Source organism: Azolla caroliniana, unplaced genomic scaffold (genome assembly GCF_043228905.1).
Source record: "Azolla caroliniana isolate FFs.n. ecotype wild unplaced genomic scaffold, voAzoCaro1.0.p SCAF_4, whole genome shotgun sequence".
NCBI lineage: Eukaryota > Viridiplantae > Streptophyta > Polypodiopsida > Salviniales > Salviniaceae > Azolla > Azolla caroliniana.
Genome location: NW_028230439.1, coordinates 2528554 through 2553980, shown reverse-complemented (window position 1 = coordinate 2553980; position 25427 = coordinate 2528554). Strand labels below are relative to the sequence as shown.

General features: G+C 35.3%; 1 protein-coding gene across 1 annotated transcript; it reads left to right on the top strand.

The window, feature by feature from the left end:
- Positions 1-7261: 7261 nt before the first annotated feature.
- Positions 7262-19523, top strand: LOC147864771 (uncharacterized). The gene is made up of 14 exons (XM_087318927.1): positions 7262-7672; positions 14912-15022; positions 16195-16302; positions 16408-16517; positions 16612-16698; positions 17559-17624; positions 17724-17789; positions 17888-17947; positions 18051-18101; positions 18338-18475; positions 18577-18807; positions 18904-18972; positions 19069-19139; positions 19228-19523. Exons 1-14 carry the CDS (start codon positions 7636-7638, stop codon positions 19232-19234), a joined length of 1212 nt encoding a protein of 403 aa, XP_087175053.1. The 5' UTR covers positions 7262-7635; the 3' UTR covers positions 19235-19523.
- The last annotated feature ends 5904 nt before the right edge of the window (positions 19524-25427 follow it).

Here is a 25427-nt window from a genome sequence, read left to right as displayed (position 1 = left end):
TGAGTTGGGACTAATTTAACGTCATAGAAAAAACCCTTAATTTGATGAGATACAGGGTTTGAAACACCAGAAGCTTTCCTTCCCCTCCATATTTGTTGCAAAAAAAGAGGGATAATTTAGGTCACAATCGAATTAAATTTGTCATTTCACATTCAGTGTGTATGTATGCATATACATACATATATTTCGTAGAGGTTTTGAGGCTGGGAAAAACAAACAAAAATTTGTACACTATTTTGAATAATTGGGAGGGGAATTGAATGGATGAAAGAAAAGCAAATAAAACTTTACACACACACACAACCCCGCCCTCTTCTGTTGACAACGACTGGAGTAATAAGTTTCCAGATCTAATTAATAATAATAAGAGTAATTATTATTATTATATGAACGTTCGCATATAGAACTCGTGAGTGTAAATAAATAAGGGGTTCTCTCTCCAAAGGACAAGACTATGATGAAAAAAACTACTACTGCTATTACTTTTTAAAAGATCCATTCAGCTCCAAGCCATTTCGAGCTAAGAAAAAATAATGGAAGGAAACAATTGGAGGTACTGAATATCACATCCCGTCCATAAGTGGAAATACACACACACACAGATACATAGAAATGGACAAGCCTACCCTTGATGCATATCTACTAGCTCATCTAATCTTACGCAAGAAAAAAACCACAGACGTAATTGAAGTTTGTGGGAACAGTAAAACAAATCGATATTGAATGAGTTTGTAGGAATAAAATAAAATAAATAAATAAATAAATATGTAGTGAGAGAGAGAGTGAGAGTGCAATGTAGTTTGAATCAATAAGGACGCACAATTATATATCGATGGAACCTATGAGATAAAGTGAAGATCGGATACATGTAGATACATCGATATAAATACATAAAGTTTGAATTAATGACGAAACAGGGGAGCATTTCAAATATTATTCGCTTGCTTGGGTGGATTTGATCCAGGAACACTACCTAGGGATATATAAAATAATATAATTGGAGAGCCAGAGAGAGATGCATTTACAGACTTATAAAAAAATATATTGAATGAATGGGAAAGAGAGAAGTTTGCTCTCGCTTGGCAAGATTGATGATATATTACGTATATATATTTCCATAAGTCAGGGGGCGGATGGGGACTCACACAATCCGACTGTTAATTCGATTTAATTTCCATTCATTCACTCATTTACTTAATTCATTGATCAGTGCAGGGCTGCCTCTAATTAAAACAGGGGATGTAAGAGAAAAAGGGGGGGGGGGGGGGGGAGGGGAGACAGTGGACATTAGAGAGAGAAGGTATTAACTGACCATATCAGAGTATTACAGAATTGGGGTCTGTCTCCCCTCCCACCCAAATCCCAAACACTATAAATTACATTATTACCCTTCCTCATTATCTGTCAATTGAATATACTGACCCCCCTTTAACCCAAAAACCATCTCTCTCTACACACACAAACACATCATGTACATATTATATCCATGATATTAAATTAGACCTGTATATAGGTATGTATCCCTAAATGTATGTATGTATCTACACACATACATACACACACACACACACACACACACACACACACACACATATGACATGTATTTTATATCGAGTCAATGAAGACATTGTCTTTTGAAAAGAAAAGTAAAACATATCTAATAATATTATACAGAATTAACTCATTAATGTGGTGCACAAATATATTTATTAAATTAATCTGACATCCCTCCCCTCCCCACCCCTTACTATAAAGCCCCTCCCTCCCCTAAGAAAATGATTTATTTAAGACTTCTTTTCTTTCTATGGATTATTATTATCTCATGCTATTAGACATGGATCCGGAAGTTGTGTGTGTTTATGAAACTACATCTATTTCTACATTTTATTATTCGTTGTTGTGGTAATTATATTACATAGCTTATTATCTCTTTAGGTTTTAAATGCCTAACGTGCAACCCTCTTCCAAATTACTATTGCATATTCGTTATTAATAGACTCATTAATCAGTCAATTAAATTTGAGTAATTCTACAGAATTATGCTGATACTATTCATTATATATAGCAGGAGACACAGTAAATTTTGTGATTCATTTGACTATATTAATATTCTTACAGACCAATTGACCTCTCCATTGATCCCGAATCCTACCTTATTCTATCAATTCCAATAATGTTTTAACTATGTACCATATATTAACACTAATTTTGCTATAATCTAATTATTCTTTAGCCAACAATATGCATAAGTTTTTTAGGTGTGTATCTGCGCCTATATCTAAATCAAATTTTCAGGAATTACATATGTCTTTGTTGAATCAACGGTTACGTTGTTCAATAAGTGTATGATTTTTTTTGAGATTACACTTCTAATTATTACAGTCATGAAATATGTGACACGCGTATGTTTCTAAGTAGCAGTAGAGTATTGATAAATTGGCAAACGAATAAGCCTCCTATATAATCCTAGTTAACCTTTAGTTTGATCCAAGATAACTTGCACATTACTCAGTAGCTATCAAATTATTAGAGTGGATGCATCTACCAGTAATCATACAATTGGAGTGGGATTGTGGTATTTGAGCGGCTCACTCGGATTTGGAGTGCAAAGGAGAATTGTGCATCTCCTGATCGGATTGAGCCGTGCCAATATCACAGTGCCAGCCTTCTACTACTATTAATACTCTTGTCGCCGCTGCTAATACTACTACTAAAGTACATTTATAAATATTTATCTATATAACGCGTTTTGGTGTTAATACCCTTATGATTATTATTCACGTGGATCCTATCTATAATCCTCTTTGTTATTATCATCATTAAATCATGCGTTACTTCTGTTTCTACAACTCTTGTCGTCGTTATTTGAAGATTAAGCTCGATTATGGTTATTTGCTTTTTAGTGGTGCGCCTCATTTTTTTTTTGAAGTTTAATTATTCAATTAGTGTTCGTATTACTTACTGGTGTTATCGCCAAAAAATGATAGGTAATTGGCTCTCTTTCTTTATTTATATAATTCTATTGAAATTTGTTTGAGCTTCGTTGATTTGTTTGTCTGCTTGTTGTAATTAGGTCTCTGAGAAAACTTTTTTATATGGTACAGTTGAAGCATAAGAAACTTTGATGAAAAGTGGTGCTTTTTCCGGGTTTTTTTTCCTTGTTCCATGGATAAAGCCTAATCATGTGAGGAAATATAAATGCAGAAAACAAACACGTGGAATTAGTTCTATTGCAGATTAGGTGGTGCGTTTTTATTTCGCCAGCTAATCGAAAAATCAATCGGGGAAGCGAAATTAGGTGTGATTACGTTTAAAAGAAATAAAATCGGGGTACGCTTTTTGCCTTTTTTTTTATTTTGTTTGGATATCCTGTATGTAGGGAGGTCGGGGAGAAAAGAGAATGAGACTGACTGCATCACGCTATCAACCTGACGCTGTCACGTGAGATCTCAACTATCAATGATAATCGTCAACCGCTCAACACATGCATGGATCCCATGCAAGCTTTCTCAAATATACCTTATTCTTTTTGTAGACTCCGGTCGAACTTTATCTCTATCTGAGCTTGTCATGTCCAACTCTAAGTTTTTTTGAACTAACGTGGGTACAGTATGCTCTGCTTAGTATGCAGCCCAATTTTGATTATCTGATCCCCAGGGCTATCCAAAATCTATTCGTTATCAGCTCAATCCTATAGACTTATTTTGTAATTAGCACTAAACACTAAATTATGGCGTGATTGAAAATCCAACCTTGAATGTGTTTTGTTTGCAGTACACCAATTTGTGAATTTGGGGCTTGGTCTGGAGGTAGCTATAACCACATTTAAAATGTATTTGAGAAGGAAACCTTTTATTTCTCTTCGATGTTTGGAAAACCCTTACATTATTTATTTACTGACTGTAGCAAACCCTAGATTTATCATATATTTCTCCCAGCTCTAGTGCCGTAATTATGACAATCGAAAACTTATTTCGCATAGTACAATTTGCAGTCCCTAACTCTTTTGGGAACCCTCTTACTAATAATTTGTTGTACAGTTCTCACTTAGGAGAGACAAAAGGAAAATGTCTGAGCCCAGGGCTAGCAACATGCTCCTTAGAAAAGAACAGACAAATTAAATGTTTTCCTACATTTCTGCTGCAAGTGAACTCAATTCATATCATACAAGAGAAATTGAGCAGCGAAAACATTGGCCTGACGATGTGCTTCGCTTTTCAATTATAAACTATACTGTCTCTTATCATATGGTACTATAATCTGCTCATTCATTTACTGCTGAAATATCACGTAGTTAATGCTCTAAACACGGTATGCTGTTCATTTTGGTCAGGGGTTTGGATTGGTTTCTAATATGAATATCTATAGCCAAATCCAAAAGTAAGTAAGTAGTAATGTCGCAAACTTTCACAAAGAACATCTGCGCGCTTGCTCGGTCTTTACATGCATATGAAACTAATCAAATGTGTGGCATGTGTGAGTGAACCTTACTTTTTCATTTCTGTATGAGGTTGTAATGGAAAACAGTAACTGAACATTGAATTTCCATTCGATTTAGTTGGATTCTCCAACACATACCTCTGATTATAACGCAAGCATATATTTTAAGAGTAAACTCAGTATGACCTTTGTGAATAGACAGAAAGTTATGAGAGAATGCATTACCCTTAAAATAAGTGAAGCTTCTAGAAGGATTTTAATGTAGTATTATAGAAAATATCATTACCATTTATACAGTATTGGATTTCTTTAAAGAAAAGGGATTGTGTGATTTTTTTACTGCAGAGGGTTTTGAGCCAAACTTTATACAACTTATGCGAAGAAGGGTAATAATAACATTCGTGGAGGCGTATATATCATTTTCAATATGGAGAAGGGTCTGAGATCCTATGTCGACGATACAGGAGGATTCGAGCTCGAGACCTAAAAGGCAGACAGAGAAGGGGCGGGGTCTAGAGAGAGAGAGAGAGAGAGAGATGTGATCTTTGCATTAATGAGGCGTTCAGAAGCGTTCATTAATGTCTTGGGCTCAAACTCTTATGGACAGAGATGTGAATGTCAGAGCCACATCCCTTTAATTCCCGAGAAATGCATAAATGTAATGTATATATGGAAAGAGTCATTCATTTCGTATGATCGATGGATATTACTGCTTCCTTGTGGTACATACTATAAAGTTTCGAGTGTTTTGTGTATATTATATACATATATATATACTATAGTCTATAATATATATATACATACATATACATGTAAGGGTTGTATTTTTTAATGATGACGATGATAAGATGGTGATTATCATCATGCCTCTCACATGGATAGCATATGTATAGTAATAGCACTCTATTAGCATATGCCTTCACTATAGTTTTAGTTACATACAGTATAGTAGACTATATATAGACTTAAGAATTGAGAATAGGTTGTGTGATCTTCTTTGTCCCACACACAAACACACGCACAGAGTTGCATTTAAGTTGCCTTACTACTCAAAGTCACATAAGTACAACTATGCCCCATGTGTGTATGTATGTATACCTAGTCTTCAAAATCTGGATGCACCTTAGATTCTAGAACTGTGTATGTCTTCTTCTTTTTACTACAAAATAGTGGACACAACACAATTTGACCCTAACCATAGTGAACGCATTATTATACTCGATGTGGGTAGTTTGGCTAGGTTCACATTCAACCATCAAAATTGTTTTAAAAAGTAGGGCTAGGGAGCATGGCCTTTGATAGTTGTGAATCAAAATGTTGAAATATAGATATCCATAAAAGAATTTCATTAATGAGCTAGTTAGCCAATCCTATGGCTTTTGGGTTATTATTCTCCTCATCCAATTGTGTTCCAAGAGAAGTCATCTTTGTTGGCAATGCTCATGTAGACTTGACCTTGAATTTGCCTTTTCTTTTGTAAGGATTTGCCATTGTGTATCTACTAATTTCTCCGTTTGCTTTGTAACAAAATTGTGTACATTGCTTCAGGTGTCACCTATAAATGTGTAGCTATAAAACATGACTATAAACGCTATGCTACGTATTCTTTATGCATGTAAGATAACCACAATTTAAAGAAGGGTTAACATGCTAATTTAATAGTAACCGGAGGGATTAAAAGTGGTACTAGAATATACTTGATAATAGATATAGACCACACATAAATGAATCCAACAAATACAACACAATGATATATATTGTACATATGCAAGGAGACAATGAATGTTAGATAGAGTGGTAATAATATATCTTAATAAGATGTGTAGTACAAGACATAACTATGTGGACAAAGGTATAAAGTATGGGAAACTCGATCCAATAATTATAGCAACACAACTTGATAAAGGTGTGAAATATATATAAAAGGGTATGGACATCCATTAGCCTCTAAATGTGTTAGTGTAACGTGTGAATGGTAATGAGAAACATTTTCAAGTTGAAGTATGAATATGTTGTCATGAGGTAGTAATGGGGGCCATGGCACATGGTTGACCTTGAGGAGTAGCTTGAAAGTGATATATATTTTGATGACATGTTGTATATGCGCAATTTGTTGGTGTAATGGTGTAATGAATGGTCAATGGGATGAAAAATGACTACTTTACCATTGTCTACTTGGGTGTCTTGCATATTGGAATGTTGTTATTATCATGAGTGCCTTACGGTGAACATGGAGTGTGGGTTAGTATATCGCTCGAATACGGAGCATGTCCACTCTCGATAGCAATGCTGGCTGCAACGCTTAGGTGTCAAGGAAACTTGATGTAACTACTGCTAGGATGCAAGACAAGTCTATGTCTATCATATGTACACTATTGTTATCATTCCCAACTTATTATATTTTGAAAGTTCTTCGAGCTCTTGGCTTTCAACATTCAAGATAAAGCTACATGTTTTACACATTGGATATTATGTTAAGCTCTATAGATTATTTCACAACCAACTCCATTTTGTGTAGCCAATATCGGAATCCATGTAAGTTGTTTGAATTTCCTCGAATCACATAAACAATCCTATTTATGTTTGCTATGTCTCTCATGTAGGCATGCTTTTGGAACATTATGATCTCACACCCAGTATTCCAATTGGCAAGATTTCACGTGACTTTGAAGTTGTACTTCGTGAAACAGAAAATAGCGTATGCTCCTTTCTCAACTTGTTTGAATGGATCCCAAAATCCAATTATGTGCTCCAAATAATCAAAATCAATTAATCTTATGCAACAAAGAGTTTTTACCCAACTCCATATGCTGCTGTTTAAAGAAATACGCACTGCATAAGTTGAGGATTAATGATACCCAGAATTAATCAAATTTCATAAATTCAAAACTTATCAAAGAAGCTAAGATTCAAATAACACACATTGTGGTCTTCAACTATTTGGTCTTCCGGTGTCTGGAAGGTTCTAGAAGCTTCTTCACTCCCAGCTGCTCCTCCCTCTCTCTCGCCACTTCATCGGAGATTTTGTCTTCCAGAGAGATTCTTGACGGAACGGTTTTTGTAGTTTTTTTGGAGCTCAGAGAATCAGAATAAAAAACGTAAACGCAGTTTAGTACTCAGATTAGATCAGATGATCGTTCTGAAGACTTAAAAGGAGAACACCGTTCACTGTTCCATACAATTCCAACTCCAGCGATGGATTCCAACACCAATAACATCTTTTCAATTACAGGTTAACTAAGTTACTTCAATTCCTTCTTTCTATACTTAAAATTTGAGCTTGTTTTTCTGTAAGTTTCCTGTAAAGTTTCAGCAGAATTTACAGTCGATCGATTGTCTTCTAGAAGAAAAGGAAAGGCGAAGAAGGCAGGATTCTTTCTTGTTCTACTTCTTAGATTCATGTTTTCCTTCTATGCGTTTTTGGTAATTCCTTAGCAAAATTATAGTCATGATGATAATCTCGATGAAGAAGAAAGAAGATGAAAGGGAGCTAAGTGAAGCACCTTTTTGCCGTGGATGATGCCAAGATTAAAGGTGTGCCACCGCAGAATCTAAATCTCCTCTCCTCCCTAAATCATAGCCCTCAATTGGCTTTTCTTTCTCTCTTTCCTTTTTCGTCCAAATTGCATAAAGGTATAAAAGGGAGGTTTATGAAGACGAAAAAGGCAGAGCCTTGCAAATGCTCTCTGTGCATCCGGCAGTGAATCCCCCTTTTAGGTCATAGGCATATCTTAGTTCTCTCTGGTTGTATAGGCATATCTTAGTTCTCTCTGGTTGTTATTTCAGATAGCAATATATGCTACCAGTGTGTTGGTTAGAGTTTTTGATACAATCAATGTATGCTTTATATTGAGTTCCTATATGATATATACAAGCTCTGTAGTAGCTTGAGTGACTTATGTGAGTTAGGATTCAGTTGTAGCTTGAAAGACATATTGCAAATCAGATTTATCGTTCATGTATGTTCATCCATACTAGTTAATCTATTAAGTTTTTGTCTTTATGTTTTGTTCCTTCCTCCACCTACTCTTTCACCTTTGCATATTCATTCACAGAAATAGACACATCTATTTGTGTGTATACTTACTTGATTCTGTTCACTTGTGTTCCTTCAAGGTTATGGGCCCACACAACTTCCGTTGTGCCATTATTCATTAGTTATCCATCACCAAGTTCACAGATTAGTAATCAATAGTACATTCATCCCTAGATTATTAATCCCTCACATTGTAGTCCCTCATTCATTAGTAATTGATAACATCTAGAGTTAGAGATGGCAAACCTGAAAGATTGTATCATTGAAAAGTTCATTGGTAATAATTTTCCATTGTGGAAATGGAGGATGGAGATACTACTCGATGATAAGGGACTCCTGAAGATAGTCAACGGGGAGGAAGTGGCACCGAAGAAAGAAGGAGATACAGAGGCTTACAACAAAAGAGAGAAGAAAGCATATGCACTCATTGGACTCAACTTAGGGGATAGACAAGCTGAGGAGATAAGGCACACCAAAACGGCTAAGGAGGCATGGGATACATTGATGAAGTTGAATGAATCAAGCACGATGGCTAACGTCCTTCGACTCAAAAGAGAATTTTTAACAACAAAAATGAAGCCGGGTGATAAAGTTCGTGAACATGCTCAAAAACTTAGAAATATTGCATCTCAGCTTCAAGTGATTGGCCATACGCTTCCCAAAGATGAGGTAACATACATTTTACTTAACAGTTTGCCTAGTTCATATGGGCATCTTGTGGTTTCAATGCATGATTCAGATGCAGTTCAAGACCTAGACAAACTAATGGCAATATTAGAACAAGAGGAGCAACGACAAAGTTTACAAAGGGAAGAGTCTTCTATTAATGAACATGCTCTCCTAACCCATTCAGGTAAGAGACATGATTATGTTAAGAATTGGCATGAAAAATTTCAGAAAACTTCACAAAAGGGATGGGAAGGAAATGTCAGTGCTTTTCGACCAATGGATCCATCTCAAGTGGTATGTCATTACTGCCAAGAAAAGGGACACATTGCACGTGGGTGTGCTAAGAAGGTAGCAGATAATTATAGAAGGAGGAGGGAAAACAAAGACACGGAAGGTGTAGCGCTCATGGCATCACTACATGACATTGAAGATGATGAAGCAATCACAAATACAAATCTACTAACTTGGTATGTAGATTCTGCTGCATCAGCTCATATGTGTAAAAACAAAGAATTTTTCACAGAATATCATGTTTTCGATAATCCACGCCCAATATTTTTGGGAAATGGTGCACACATAATGGCCATTGCAATAGGAGATGTGAAGATTAGAGAAGGAATCATTCATAATGTATTGCATGTTCCTCTCATAAAGAAAAATCTATTGTCTGTTGATGCACTAGATATAGCTGGTATAAAGGTTGTTTTTTCAAAAGGATTGTGTGAATTATGGAGAGGAAACATGCTTCTTTTTGAAGCAAAAAAGAAGCATGGATTATATAGATTAGATGTAAACATTCATCATCATTCAGCAAATATTGTTGCTGAAGATTTTGGGAAGAAAGCCTTACAATGGCATAAAAGATTCGGGCATGTCAATTTTGACAAACTTAGGAAAGTAAGGGACATTAATATCTCAAACAAAGAAATTCTCCAAGTAAGTCAACAATACTTATGTGAGAGTTGTCAGCTAGGCAAGTTTACTCGACAACCATTTAATACAAAAAGGGGAATTTTAGCTAGTAGGCCTCTTGAATTAGTCCATATGGATCTTTGTGGCCCAATGCATGTGCCATCAATAGGAGGAGCAAGATACTTATATGTTGTCACAGATGATTATACACGAAAAACTTTTGCATATCCTCTTTCATGCAAAGATGACACTTTTGAGTATTTTCAAAAATTTAAGGCACTCACAGAGTCTGAACTTGGGCTCTCAATAACCAAAGTAAGATCAGACAGAGGTGGAGAGTTCAAGTCACATATTTTTGGCTCTTTTTGTTCTAATCATGGTATTACACAAGAATTTACCCCTAGCTACACTCCTCAACTAAATGGTGTGGCTGAAAGAAAAAATAGGACTATCATGGATATGGTAAGATGTATGTTGATAGATAGCAAATTATCATTAGAATTTTGGGGAGAAGCATCCAAATGTGCAGCATATATACTCAATCGACTCCCAACAAAGCTTATACGTGGAGGATGCCCGGAGGAAATTTGGCAACAAAAAAGGGTTAGTATAACTCATCTTCGTCCTTTTGGTTGCAAGGCATACTTCCATGTACCTCGTCCACTTCGTCATAAGTTGGATCCAACTGCCAAGCAAGGAATTATGATCGGGTATGAGGATCCAGGCTATGGGTATAGAGTTTGGAATGAAGAGCAAAAACGAGTGTTTGTCACTCGCAACGTGTTGTTCGATGAAGATCATTTCCCTTGCAAAATGCAAGAAGAAAGTAACAAATCTAGTGTTAAAAGTTCACACATGATCATTGATAGCATTTTGCAGGAAAATGAAGACACATTTTGTGGTGAAGAACCATGTGACGAAACCACAATAAGAGAAGAAATATCACCAAATGAAATGGAAATTGCATCATCTTGTTTGAGGCGAGGTCAAAGAATTAGAAGACCATCTTCTATCCTTAGAGATCCCTCATTTGAGTGCAATGTAAGTGTAGAATCTGAAATGTTTGAACCATCCAATTTAAAAGAAGCTTTACTTTCACCAGATAAAGCAAAGTGGGAAGAGGCAATACATTTGGAGCTTGAAGCGCATCAAAAAAACGGTACATGGGAACTTATAAAAGGAAGTGAAAGGCAACAAACCATAGGTTCCAAATGGGTGTTCAAAATCAAGAGAGGATCAAATGGGACTCCTATCAAATACAAGGCTAGATTAGTAGCTCAAGGCTTCAAACAAATCGCTGGCATTGATTTCACTGAAACTTATGCGCCAACTGCCCTCATCACTTCCATTCGGGTCGAATTAATAAAGGCATGTGCACAAGGTTGGGAAATCCATCAAATGGATGTAAAAACAGCTTTTCTTAACGGAGAATTAAATGAAGAAATATATATGACATTACCAAAGATGAACAAGGAGGAACCAACGCAAACATGTCGACTTAAGAAGTCACTTTACGGCTTAAGGCAAGCTGGAAGATGTTGGTATATCCGCCTCCATAATTTCTTTCTACAAAATAATTTTACTTGTTGCAAATCGGATCAAAGCATCTATGTTCTTTGTAACAATAAAAAACATATTATTGTTGCGGTATATGTTGATGATATAATCATCATGGCCAATACATTTTCAGCCACCCAATATTTAAAAGACATCTTAAACGCAGAATTTGACATGGAAGATATGGGTGTCATCTCCTTTTGCTTAGGGATTGACATTTTATACAATCAAGGTAAAAGAGCTATTCACTTCTCCCAACAAGGATACATTTCACAAATATTGGAAAGGTTTCATATGGCAAGTTGTTATCCAACAAGCACACCTATGGAAGGACTGTCACACCTTTCAAATCTTCATAACAAAGGTGATACGGTAAATTTTCCATACAGGTCATTAATTGGTTCTCTTATGTATGCTAGTATTTGTACAAGACCAGATATTTCATTTGCAACTAATAAACTAAGTCAATTCTTAGAGAACCCTAGCATTACTCATTGGAAAGCTGCAAAACGAATCTTAAAATATTTAAAAGGGACAAGTGACTTGGGACTTACATTTCAAGCTAGTTCCTCAGATATGAGATTGCATGTGGATGCTGATTGGGCAAGTGACCCCACCGATCGAAAGTCTATTTCTGGCTATTGTGTTTTTATTGGCAACGTGGTAGCTCTATGGGGAAGCAAAAAACAAAATAGTGTGGCATTATCAACAACAGAGGCAGAATATATGGCATTGGCATATGGAATCAAAGAAGTTCTATGGGCATCCAACCTAATCAATGAATCCGGTCTACATGTAAATAAACCCATTCCAACACTCAATGATAATCGAGCTGCAGTATTTATGGCCACAAATTCAGGAAGTACAAAGCGTGCTAAACATGTGGATATCAAGTATCATTTTGTGAAGGATATCATTGAGCAAAGGGACATCATACTAGAACATTGTTCAAGCATAGACATGGCTGCAGACATTCTTACAAAGCCATTGGATACACACAAATTCAAGAAATGTAGAGACATGTTGGGCATGAGCTCTCGCAACATACTTGAGCATCCTCCACGTGGGGGGGATTGAAGCACCTTTTTGCCGTGGATGATGCCAAGATTAAAGGTGTGCCACCGCAGAATCTAAATCTCCTCTCCTCCCTAAATCATAGCCCTCAATTGGCTTTTCTTTCTCTCTTTCCTTTTTCGTCCAAATTGCATAAAGGTATAAAAGGGAGGTTTATGAAGACGAAAAAGGCAGAGCCTTGCAAATGCTCTCTGTGCATCCGGCAGTGAATCCCCCTTTTAGGTCATAGGCATATCTTAGTTCTCTCTGGTTGTATAGGCATATCTTAGTTCTCTCTGGTTGTTATTTCAGATAGCAATATATGCTACCAGTGTGTTGGTTAGAGTTTTTGATACAATCAATGTATGCTTTATATTGAGTTCCTATATGATATATACAAGCTCTGTAGTAGCTTGAGTGACTTATGTGAGTTAGGATTCAGTTGTAGCTTGAAAGACATATTGCAAATCAGATTTATCGTTCATGTATGTTCATCCATACTAGTTAATCTATTAAGTTTTTGTCTTTATGTTTTGTTCCTTCCTCCACCTACTCTTTCACCTTTGCATATTCATTCACAGAAATAGACACATCTATTTGTGTGTATACTTACTTGATTCTGTTCACTTGTGTTCCTTCACTAAGAAGCAAGAAAGAAGTTTTTCCCTCTTCTTCCGTCTTCTTAGGTGCATTTGTTCTTTGTATGCTGTTTATGGTGAAGTCATATGAAAATTATATTGATCAATTGTCTTCTAGAAGAAATAAAGAAAGACACTAAAAGCTAGAAGCAATAAAAGAAGAAGAAGAAATTTACTGCTGAAACAGAAGAAAACAGAAGAGAAAGAAAAGGAAGAAACGGAGGAGGAAAAACGGGAATAGACGAAGGAGAAGATTCAAGAAGAAAGAAACAAAAGAAAAATGAAGAATTGAAAGGAGGAGGAAGAAACAGAAGGAAATGAAGAAAAAAAGAGGGAAAGTGTTCTACTTCTGCTTTCTTTGCGTTGTTTCTAAGCAATAATGACCATTTCCGTTTTCAATAAGGTGGACAAATTTTCTAACCCAAGGTTAATAAAGCGTTTATTGTCACATCCCTGCTTCATTTTTCCTACATATGTTGAAGATTATTCCTATCAACACTGCTCTATTCCAATATCGTTCACAAATGTATTTATCAATGTTTCCTCCCTGGCTTCATTGTTGATTGATTTTCTTTGCCAACAAAAGCTTTTTCCATTTTTCTTGTTTATGCTGCAACAGGTAACCAAAATTTAGGTTCTGGTAAAGTCTTGTCAAAATTATAGGGACTTCAAAACTTGCCAGAGATGGTTTCTGTAGCCGATTAGCAAAGAGAGGACTGATGAAAGAAGTCGGAAGTACTTACAGGAACTATTTTGGGAGGAAGAAAACCTGTGAAATAAAATTCAAACATGACGCAAATATATGATGAAGTATATGACAATAACTTGTATGGATGCAAAGCTGAATTGAAGTATATAAGAATATTGTAACCATCAAGTGAGAAACATCACAAGAAAATATTAAGATCATCCTAATGGTTTCAAGAAGAAATGATATGATTATTTTATCGAAGAAGGCAGACAAGAAGACATATTTGGAAGAGCCAGAGTGGAGAAATTTCAAAGAGAAATGAATCTGCTTCTAATGAGTGTAGTCGATAAAACATTTCTTTTTTATTCTGATTCTGCTGAAGTCTCAGCAAATTTATGTTCATCTGACTGTTTTCTACTTCTGCTTTATTCTGCTGAATATTCTTTATAATAACTTACATCCAATAAACCAGAAACGTGTATGTGAAAGAGAAAGAAATATTAATACTTCCTTCTGAGCTTCTCATATTTTCCGTGGATAATGTCTCTATCAATGTTTCAGAAAAATTATATCGTTCAATTATTTACTTCGTCTGCTTTGTCTTCTGAACCATTTAATCTTTTATTGATCCTTTCTTCTATGGTTCATGTTTAAGTTGAAGCATTTCTGGTGACATCTTCTAAACAAATTATATAGATTGATTGTCCTCTACTTCTGTTTTTTTCCTTGAATCTATATTCCTATCATAGAATTTGAGTGCAAGATGTATTTTATATTGCAGTAATCCAGCAAACCTTTCTGTAAAAGGATAAAGAGACATCAAACGTGTATTGATGATTAGGCTTGCAAATTGGAATTGTGTTTGTGCTATACATTGTTTAATCTTCTTTGACTAGACTTCCATTTATACTGCAGGATCAACTCCTTGTCAAATTATTTGCATTGGATGCAGAAATTTGCTTGAATATCCCGAGGGAATGACAATTGTAAATGTTCACTGTCCTTTGTGTGACACTCTAACGTCAGGTGATATATGATGATTTTACACATTGTTTAAACTTTCATAGCCCCAGAACTTTGCATGAGGTCTAAGTTTATATGAAGAGTCTGCATTCAGGTTGCTGAGTTTTTGGCTGTAGATTGTCATTTCGTGAATGCTTCTGGTAGTGTAAGTCAATTAGTTTGACACTAGCATGATAATTTAAATTTTTTCAAAAATGCTAAGTCAGCTCAACTTCTCTGTGATAGGCTGAGAATGAAATTACTTTGACAGTAGTAGGCATGATCACTTTATTATCTGAGAGTACTCATGCTTGTAGCAGCAATTTAGCCAGTTCAATTATTCTGAAAGCCATAATGTCCTAGATATGGAAATTCCCGCAAGCTGGCATCTAACGATTTGACTTCTCCACATCAAAGTGTTCTAGAAATATTAGCCCCACTCCACAGGTTAACTGTGATTTAGACAATATGGAAGAATTTGCTAAGATAGCACACTATTCACTGTTATTGCTTATTATATTGATCTGTTTTCGTGTGTCTGTCTTATACTCCTTTCTATGTTTCTATTCTCTGCAACCCTTGTTTGATTGCATTCCAACAACTTCATTCTTTGTTATCTTGCATTATAAAAATTTTGCTACAATATTTATGGGGTGGTTTATTTAGTTTGTGGATCGGTCAAATGTTGGTTCGATATTGTTTTTGAAAGATGCAAGCATAAATGTGGTCGAGAGTGCAAGAAGTGACGTGTTATAGAAATTGTATACATTATCTTTTAGTGGTTATTAATGTGACATAGACATTTGATAGAAAATAGCTGTCAATCATGCAATTGATTTACTGTCATCAGATGTGCGTAAGTGTGATAGATAGAAATTGATTTCTGTGGGAAAGGAGGCATTATATAAAAGATGATTGCAGTTGCTGTGTTAACCTAATTAACAACTAGGTTATTTACACTATATTTTTTAGTCACATATTTGAAAGTAACACTTTCAGCTGCATGAATATACATATGCAACACTTTCTACAATAATCAGAAGCTTCTTGTGGATGTGTGAGTATTTTCTGGCCAAGATACTGCATGATATTATCTACGAGGAAAGTGTCAAGAAATATATATATGAAAATTCTTGCATATCTTTGGAATTAACATTTGACTCTGTGATCATTTTTAAATATACCCATGGGTATAGTGATGACCCAGGTCACCTGTTGTGGTTGCCATTCATTGGTGACGTACCCTCGTGGTACAAATATTGTGGAATGTTCAGGTTGTCGTACATTAAATTTCCCATTTGAAGGTTTGCAATCTCTTTGGAGGACATTTTAGTCTATATTATTTGACAACGTGTAGGACACAATTGTTTGACATCATGTTTATATCGCTTCTGGCTCTCAATGTACAGAGAATCTAAGCGATGAGGCTAGGTGTGGAGGATGCCGAGCACTGTTGGCAATTCCATATGATGTTCCATCTGTAAAATGTCCTTTTTGTCACTTTGTGACTATATTCCCAGTATCCTTTCATTTCTATATGCATTTCGTTAGAGTATTCTGACATAATATAATGAAGGGAGAAACTTGACTCAGTTGAACTCATTTATCCTTAGATGAGTTATAATGTAAGCGTACCACTGGCACCACCCCAAATGCCTTCTTCAAACATGCAAGCTATTCAACCATCTCCACCTTCGCAGGTTGGATTATGTGCATTTTCTTATTTCTTCATAAACGTATATAACTAAATTTATTTATTCTATCTCTGATCCCCATTTACCCCATGCATAATATGTGTTTTAGAACAATTACCTTTTGTTTTGCATAGGATCTGTTTTCAACCATCATGTTATCATTATATGCTTGGACTGTGAGTCATTCCGACCCTTATCAGAGTCCATCCTTGAAGTAGGTAGGCCGTATACTCTACAGGAACTGATGAAATTGGTAAAGACATTCTTCTCATGTTTTTGTCCATAGGAAAGTGTAATCAAAGCAATGTGAACGTTTTCCCAAGAAGCTTTGAATTGGTTGCTGCTTTCATATGTAATTGCAAATGCGACGAAATGCCACCGTGAATATAAGTAATATTATTATATTCTCGTAGGTTTTGACCTACATAACTGATTGCAACACATGAATATAAGTATATCTATATCTCAGACCACACCATTATAAGGATATACAAAAGTTTTATATGGAATGGCTTATGTGGCAGTTTGAGAACAAGTCTTGACTTTTGAGCCCTTTCTTCCCTTTGTATTATTGATGATGCTTTAATCCATGTCTCCCCGTTCTTTTGTTTTTCTCCTCTTTGTTTAATGAAGCCACAAACTAGGGATCCATTCATAATTTTGTCTACTGTGATTGACTGACTCATGTCCACTAAATCCATGATGGATCAGGTTGGGTTACATTGGTTTGGTGTAACTAGGTTGTAACTGACCATGCTAAGGTTGTTCTGCTGTAAATCTATTAAAAAATCTCTCAAGTGAAATGCAACCTAGTAAATTATGTTGCGAATCCGAACTGAGCACACTTATTTTATTTTGAAATACAGCCTGCACTTCAAACAAACACTGATGCGGTTGAGAATTCAATGATTTGTGATGAAAGTGGCAATTCGGTGAAGTGCTTGTGTTTGTTTAGTCAATTTCTCTTTGTTAACATAACCATCTACTTACGTTTGTAAATTCCAGCTGAATAGAATTATGTTTATATACAGTCAGTACCTCAAAGAAGCACCAATGTGGTTGAGAATCTAATGCCTTTTGAGCAAAGTAGCAATTTGGTGAAGTGCTTCTAGTGCTTCAGTCATTTAGCCTCTGTGAACACATCTCCCTAGTAATTTAGGTGATGAAATTCCATCCTTTTATGTGGGATATACAGGCAGTAGCTCAAACCAGCACTGTTGAGAATCCAATGACCCGTGATGACCTTTTCGATTTGGTGAAGTTGATTCTCTAATAATTTGTTAACCATTAACATATTTAACTAGTAGTTTAAGCTGTGAATTCTGACTCTTAACGTGCTTCTTTTTTGGAGATACCAGAATGAACCTCAACGTACAAATACTCTATTGGTTCAGAGCCTTTTTGATTTGGTGAAGTGCTTCTCTAATAATTTGTTACCTATTAACATATTTATCTAGTAATTTACGTTGTGAATTCTGACTCTTAACATGCTTCTTTTTTGGAGATACAAGAATGAATCTCAACTTACAAATACTCTAATGGTTGAGAAGCCAACCTCTTGATGAAAATGGCAACTTGGATATTTCGCTAGTAATTTAAGTTGTGAATTCTGACCCTTAACATGCTTCTTTTTTGGAGATATCAGAATGAGCCTCGACTTACACATACTCCAATGGTTGAGAAGCCAACACCTCTTGATGAACCCTTTATGTGGGATATACAGGCAATAGCTCAAACAAGCATTGTTAAGAATCCAATGACCCGCACTCACCTTTTCGATTTGGTGAAGTGCTCTATATTAATCTGTTAATTATTAATGTGTTTAACTAGTAATTTAAGTTGTGAATTCTGACTCTTAACATGCTTCTTAATTGGAGATACCAGAATGAACCTCAACTTACAAATTCTCTAATGATTGAGAAACCAACACCTTTTGATGAGAAGGGCAACGTGGTAAACTTATTCTTTATTAATGCTCTCTCTACTAATATCGTTACTAGTAATCTAGCTTTCCAACGGTTACATACTTGGGTTATGTGGATATATCAGGCTGTAGCTCAAACTGATACTGATTTCGTTGACAATGTTTTGACTCTTGATGAAAATAGTGACTCGGTGAAGTACTCCTTTTACTTCTGTACGCATATATTTAACTAGTAATTTAAGTTGTGAATTCTGACTCTTAACATGCTTCTTAATTGGAGAAACCAGAATGAACCTCAGCTTACAAATTCTCTAATGATTGAGAAGTCAAAGCCTTTCGATGAAAATGGCAACTTGGTAAAGATATTCTTTATTAATGCTCTCTCTACCAATGTCTTTACTAGTAATCTAGCTTTCCAACTGCCACACACTCGGGTTATGTGGATATATCAGGCTGTAGCTCAAACTGATACGGATTTCATTGACAATGTTTTGACTCTTGATGAAAGTGGTGATTCGGTGAAGTACTCCTTTTCCTTCTTTAGTCATTTTTTAACTGAATTGATAATAAGCACTGATTACCAATCACAAGCTCTCTTTCTTTGTTTACAGGAATTAATGTAGCAGCGATTTTGGCTTTGAAAAGAAGTGAAAACAAATAAGCAGTATGAGCATGAGCTAGTAATATATATAGATTGACCCTCATATCTTGCCTTGAGTTGCATATTAACAGGTTTCCTAGGGTAGCTTTGGTACAAGCATCACAAAAGTATACATAGACTAACCTCATTCTTGCTTTAACTTGCATATTCTTGGCCGATATATTTGCTATAAGGTTTTGAGTGTGAGCGCAATGCATGCATTTGATTTTTTTGCCCCCGAAAAACGTAGCTAGCTTACCTCTATTATATTTGTGATATATATATATATCTATGTCACGTATACGGTATATGTACAGTTCCTTCCACTAACACATTCATGGAGAGAACCAGTTTTTAGAGCCATGAAGTTGGTCATCATATTTCAATTTCTCTTAAAAGCCACACTCAAATGCCTCCCAAATAGGCATCAAGATAAAAGACGATACAATAAACCAAAAACAAGCAATTCTGCAAGTGCAATAGTGGTAATTTTAAACAAGATCGAACAGAAAACCATGCATGGGAGAGAACTTTTTGCCATCATATGCCCCTCAAAAACGAACACAGCAAACCAAATTACAAAGGTTAGATTTTGTGCCAAACATTATGCTAAATCTATGAAGTCAGACAACAAATATTCCAAATATATTGAGTCCTTTTCAATGTAAATTAGTTAGAATTTCGTGGCATATTTCAATATAGTTGTGCTCTAAATGGTAAAGATGTAGGATGCAAGGTAAATCCTTTCTCACTGAATGATAGATTAGCGTCCAATCCTTCATAAACCATTGATAACGTCAATATCCACAGTGCATGTTTGTCAAATGAGCCTTACCAAGATCATTGTTGTTTCATTTAGGGAGCAATTCCAATAATACCCCTAGTGGATATTGACGTTGTTCCATTTCATTTGTTCCTTCATATTTATCATTTAACCAAGTGCATTCATATGGACTCACCATGTGGTATTTGTTCCGTAAGCATAATTATTGTTGGATTAGTTACAGATTTTATGTAAATTCCAATCGTTAATTAATAGGTGAAGAATGTCTAGGAAGGAGCCTAGATGATGGATAAGCAATATAATCAATGATTAGTAATGGAAGAGTGACCAAAAATCGATGATGAGATGGAGACACTAAGAGTATGAAGATATCCCGTGACATGGAAGCAATAGTTGTGTATTGTCCATCCCCCTAGGATTTCCTTCCATGTGAAGACGCATGTGTGTTCATATGCTTGTTTATCTTCAAAATGGGAAAAAAACCTTATGCTCCATCTGCAATTTGAGAGAATCCAATGGAGAAAGACCTTAATTTATTGAGTATACTGACTACCTTAGTTAGAGAGGGAATATCTACACTGGCCCAAAGTGGTGGGAAAGGTTTATGAAGTAAAAGGTGCTCTGTTTACTTTTAAGAGAAGCTTCTTCCTATATCCATAAACAATTATAGCCATGGGAATTTGACTACTAGGAAAGGGACAGTCAATTGGGATTATGGTATAATTAATCATAATCTTTATAATGGTTATAAACTAAATTAGAGGATTTGTCTCATAATGAACTTACTATTTTTGCCCCGTCGTCAAATATGTGGAAATATTCTTCGTTTAAAGCCAAGAAATAATACGAGGTTTCAACAGATATCGATCTGATGAAATTGAGAGGCGTAATAACGGATTTTTCTGCTTCCCTTATGGGTCCACTGGAGCAACAATTGATGAGAGCTATGTTAAGTCTTACAAAAACTCATCCGAGAGGGAAAGATCTCTGACATAAACATCGGAAATTACACACGGCATGAAGACCTCTCTAACATCCGGCCAAACCGAGGTAGTTGCAATTAAAAAAAGGATGATTCTCATCATTCAATAATGGGTAGCACATCCAAACATATATGCATATCTGCCAAACACTTTACTCTTTCATTAACTCCCAAGTCTTTGTCACTCTTTTATTAACTTCTAAGTTCTCCTCAATCCTCCTCGTGTATAGCTAAATTAAGTTTTTATTTAATATTTGAAAACGTAAAGGAATTACCGATAGTAAGTAATTAAAATAGTTTGAATCAATTTTGACCCATTAGAACGTTCAATTATGTTTTGTTTTTGTGATGACGTACTGGAAGATTTCAACATAGCTGGTCACCCAAATATTACTAGCATTGGAGAAAGTCTCACATCAATTATTGAAACTTCCCATTTGTCATTCCTTAGTAATACATTTTCTACATACGCATTTCATACTACAATCTTTCATGGGGAGGTACTTAATTAGAATAGACTCACCACTTTTTTTTATATTAAAGGCGTTTCACACCAACATCGCCTACATTTTGGGTCCAATCTCATGAAAAATATGACAAGTAGAATGCCCACATGATGATCAATTTACATCAAAGTCACAAAAAGATCATTGTGATCAAGATGATTAGGAGCAATATTTTCCATGGATAAAGAAACTTAAGACAACGATGTTTGTTTTACCACTACTATAAGTTGCATGTGAAAGAAGGTTCTCTAATATGAATTCGATCAAAACCGGCCCTCACTTCAAAAAATTACATATATTTATGTTTGTGGTCATAAATACACCAAATGAAACCAATTTAGGAGACGTGATATGGAGAGAATTGTTTGAATGTGCTTTGAAGGGTATGAAGAATAGAATGTTTGGTTCATTGACAACAATATAACATTGATAAATGAATATGTCACAGACTCACAACATATGTGTAGAAATATCATCCTTCTATAATATTATGTAGGTTTATGTTATTAACATTTATTGTTGTGATCTACAATGCTACACTCATTTTTATATTAGGAAGCTATAATATTATGTAGATTTATGAAGAAAACCTCTTATATTTGTACTTTTGCACAATTGACAAAATGTTTACAATGTTGATGGGTTGCCATTTTAGAAATGTGCCATACCAACAAGATTGATGTGGTTTAATAAAACACTTCCCATGGGATGGTAGGTTGTATGTCAAATCCTAACATTTCACCCTCGCAAAAATGGATGTACAAGGGGAAATTTGGTGCATTAGTGAAGGTGTTTGGATGGAAGTGGTCTTACAAACCAATAGCCAAGCATCTACAATGGAGCCTAAGCCTTGAAAGGACCCTCTCTATTTGGTGAGACGACAAGAACTAACTTGATGTACCCTTAATTACGGGCCCCAACAACAAGAACACATTTAAAGATATCTAAATGACATATGAGTTTAGAACGTGACAAAACTATTTTCATGAATAATAATTATTTAAAAGTCTTTGCATCAAATTATGTTGATAGCGGGTGTGCCGAAGGCAAGAAACCAATTTGTAAAAGTATTATGTCTATGTGAAATAATGTCCACCAAAACAAAGAATCTCTCTCGAAGTGGTTGCAAAGGAAATATATCCAAGCTAAATAATGAGTGATACCAAGACGAAACCATTGTGGGTAGAACCAAGAAGCACCAAAGAAAGACACCCTAATGAGGAAAGGAACAAGTATTCGATAAGCGAAACGAAGAGTGTCTAGATGAGAATGCACAAAGTGCCCCCTCAAGTTATGAGAATTTTGAGGTCTCCTACCCCCAATTAAGATGGAAACATATTAACCTTTATTACGAGTGGCTCCATTCTCATTTTAGGATGTAGATAAATTAAATATGAATAGTTTTCTGCTGATTTTGTTAACTTTTCATGCATTACCTTGTAGTTTTGAAGAGCAATGCTATCATTTTTCACTCTTTCTATTGTGGAAAATCATGTCCATTCTCAATGATGTGCATTATCTTAAAGCAATATCCTATTGCAATTCTATATCGACCACAACATCAAATCCATTGATAAAGACCATTACACCATCATATTATATCTGTGAAATATAGGATCTTAAAAATGTTGTCATCTAAATGAATCTCCATAATGAATCATTTGTGGGTTCAAGTCTCTTACATTTTTTATACATGCATCACTTTCACATTTTTCTCAATAACATTATGTCTTGTTACTCATGAGATTGATATTTTGAGGAAAGCTAATTTATAATCTTGCTCACATTTTCTTAGTGGTTTTATAATTGTAGTGCAATTAGTTTCATGTCACGCTCTACAGCATATCATTTGTTTTAGTTTTCAAGTATTCTAAATCAATGCATGTTGTTAGTTCCATAGCATTGTTCATTAAGTTGCAAGATTGAGAACAATGGTGAGTGGGTGCCAATATGTATGGGTCCACAGTCTTATTGTGTGGTTTAACGTGTGTATCTTGTGGATGGCAATAGATAACTAATGCACACATTAAATTTAGCATATTCAACATCAAGCACACACTTGGTCGAAATATGATAACATTGGGTTTGAATAATTGCTTGTATATTTAAAACTATTTTGGAAGTAATGTGTTGTGAAACATAATGAATCAATGGATAGGGATGAGATGTATATGAATATTAAATACTAGAAGACACGAACCAAAAATATGGTTTTTGCAATCCCAAAGACAAGAGAATGTTGCATATTATATGCACTAAAAGTTTCCTAGGAACCTCGTCTGATTATAGTGGATTAGTATAGACATGCGTCATCTTTTCCTAAAGTTATATCTTGTTATTTAGGCCCCCAAAAATATTCCTTTCCACGTGAAATACAACATGTGGTTGAAAGAGCTTTGGTGAGAAAATATTTTGAATTACTTCAGGGTATGTGGTTCATCCCCACCATGATAATTGAATAATGACTTTTGGCATGTTCATCGCGCAATTGAATTTATGGCTACACTCAAAGAAGGATTATATTGTGCCTATTTACGAATAATTTCATCGAATCATGCTCTACAACAAATCAGGAGACCTCTACCACATAAAAAATGATTCCCATCATAAATTTGTAAGTCTATCAATGAAAGATCCCCACATCAACAAACTTATTGGTGGTTTGATGGGCGCATCATGTTCTAGAGTTGACTAACTCTAACCTCAAATGTTGATTTGAGTTAGGGAGATCAATGAATTATTTGAAAGCAATAGCCATTGTAGACTTCAAACATGTAATGTATCATTGTTAGTTAGATCGCTCAAAATAGAATTCCGTTATGTGCAAAAAAAATGACATGGAAATCCTAGATCAATGAATATGATCAATGTTGGCATCATATTACATATTGGAACATGTTTGCCTATGTTTATTTTTTGGATATGAATGATTTTGAAGAGTTCAATTTCCATATCGCATGTCGTTAATGAGTTCTTTTACTCAATTGAGATTTTGTATAGCATGTCAATCTAGCCCTAACAAGTTCATATTAAAAAAACAAGCACATGATGAAAAAGTAAAGAAAGAAACGATTTATTGGAAAACTTGGAGCTGATATTTTTATTTTTTCCATCTTGTAGGTATGTATGCGTCTATCTTTAGCTTTTCCTTTTGGGTTTGCACCCTAGTGGTGAGTGAGATATGTAGATGATGATCTCCCATGTTTCTCGAATAGTGGATGTCATAATGGATGAGCAATATGGATAACTACTCTATCTCAATTGTTGGCACCTCATGCCAATCATATATGCATGTCCAACTAACTTGCTAATATATGTATTGTCACACTCCCTTTATTGATAGTTTAATAAATGTAGGATATTTGTTCTCTAAAAACCTACAAGGTTGAGTATTAGGTATTGTAAGAGGTTCAAATTAATCTCTCCTCTTTTTAGGTGGAAAGTAGGCCTTCCTATTTTTCTCATTTTTGTCCACCTTTTTCATGCTACGTGGAAGAATTGAAAAAAAAAAAATCAACTCATAATGTCATTAAAACGACTTAATATCTTGACTTTGCATTTGTAGCTTTCTTGATAAGTTTTGGTAAGCCTGTCATCACAAGCTATTTAATCGCCAAATTCGTGATCACATTGTTCATGCATTATTCATCACCTTTGCGTTCCTCCATTTAATTTGCACATGGGTATATATATTGAGGGCACATATTTTTTGTCACAAGCTCTGCAATTGAGATTGCCCACATACATAAAGGAGTGCCAAACATATGTGTAGAAAGACATAGACATACTATCTGCCTCTATACACGCAAACAAACAAACAAACATTGAGGACTCGGTTGTTTGTTATAACAAGAAGGAGAACAAAGTGCAGGCACATACACATAAGGTTCGGAAGAGAG

Coding starts and splice junctions, on each gene's coding strand:
- LOC147864771 (XM_087318927.1), top strand. CDS start 7,636: ATGGATTCCAACACCAATAACATCTTTTCAATTACAG. Junction 16,699..17,558: donor AACCATCTCCACCTTCGCAG/GTTGGATTATGT, acceptor TTTGAAATACAG/CCTGCACTTCAAACAAACAC. Junction 18,808..18,903: donor TTGATGAAAATAGTGACTCG/GTGAAGTACTCC, acceptor TGGAGAAACCAG/AATGAACCTCAGCTTACAAA.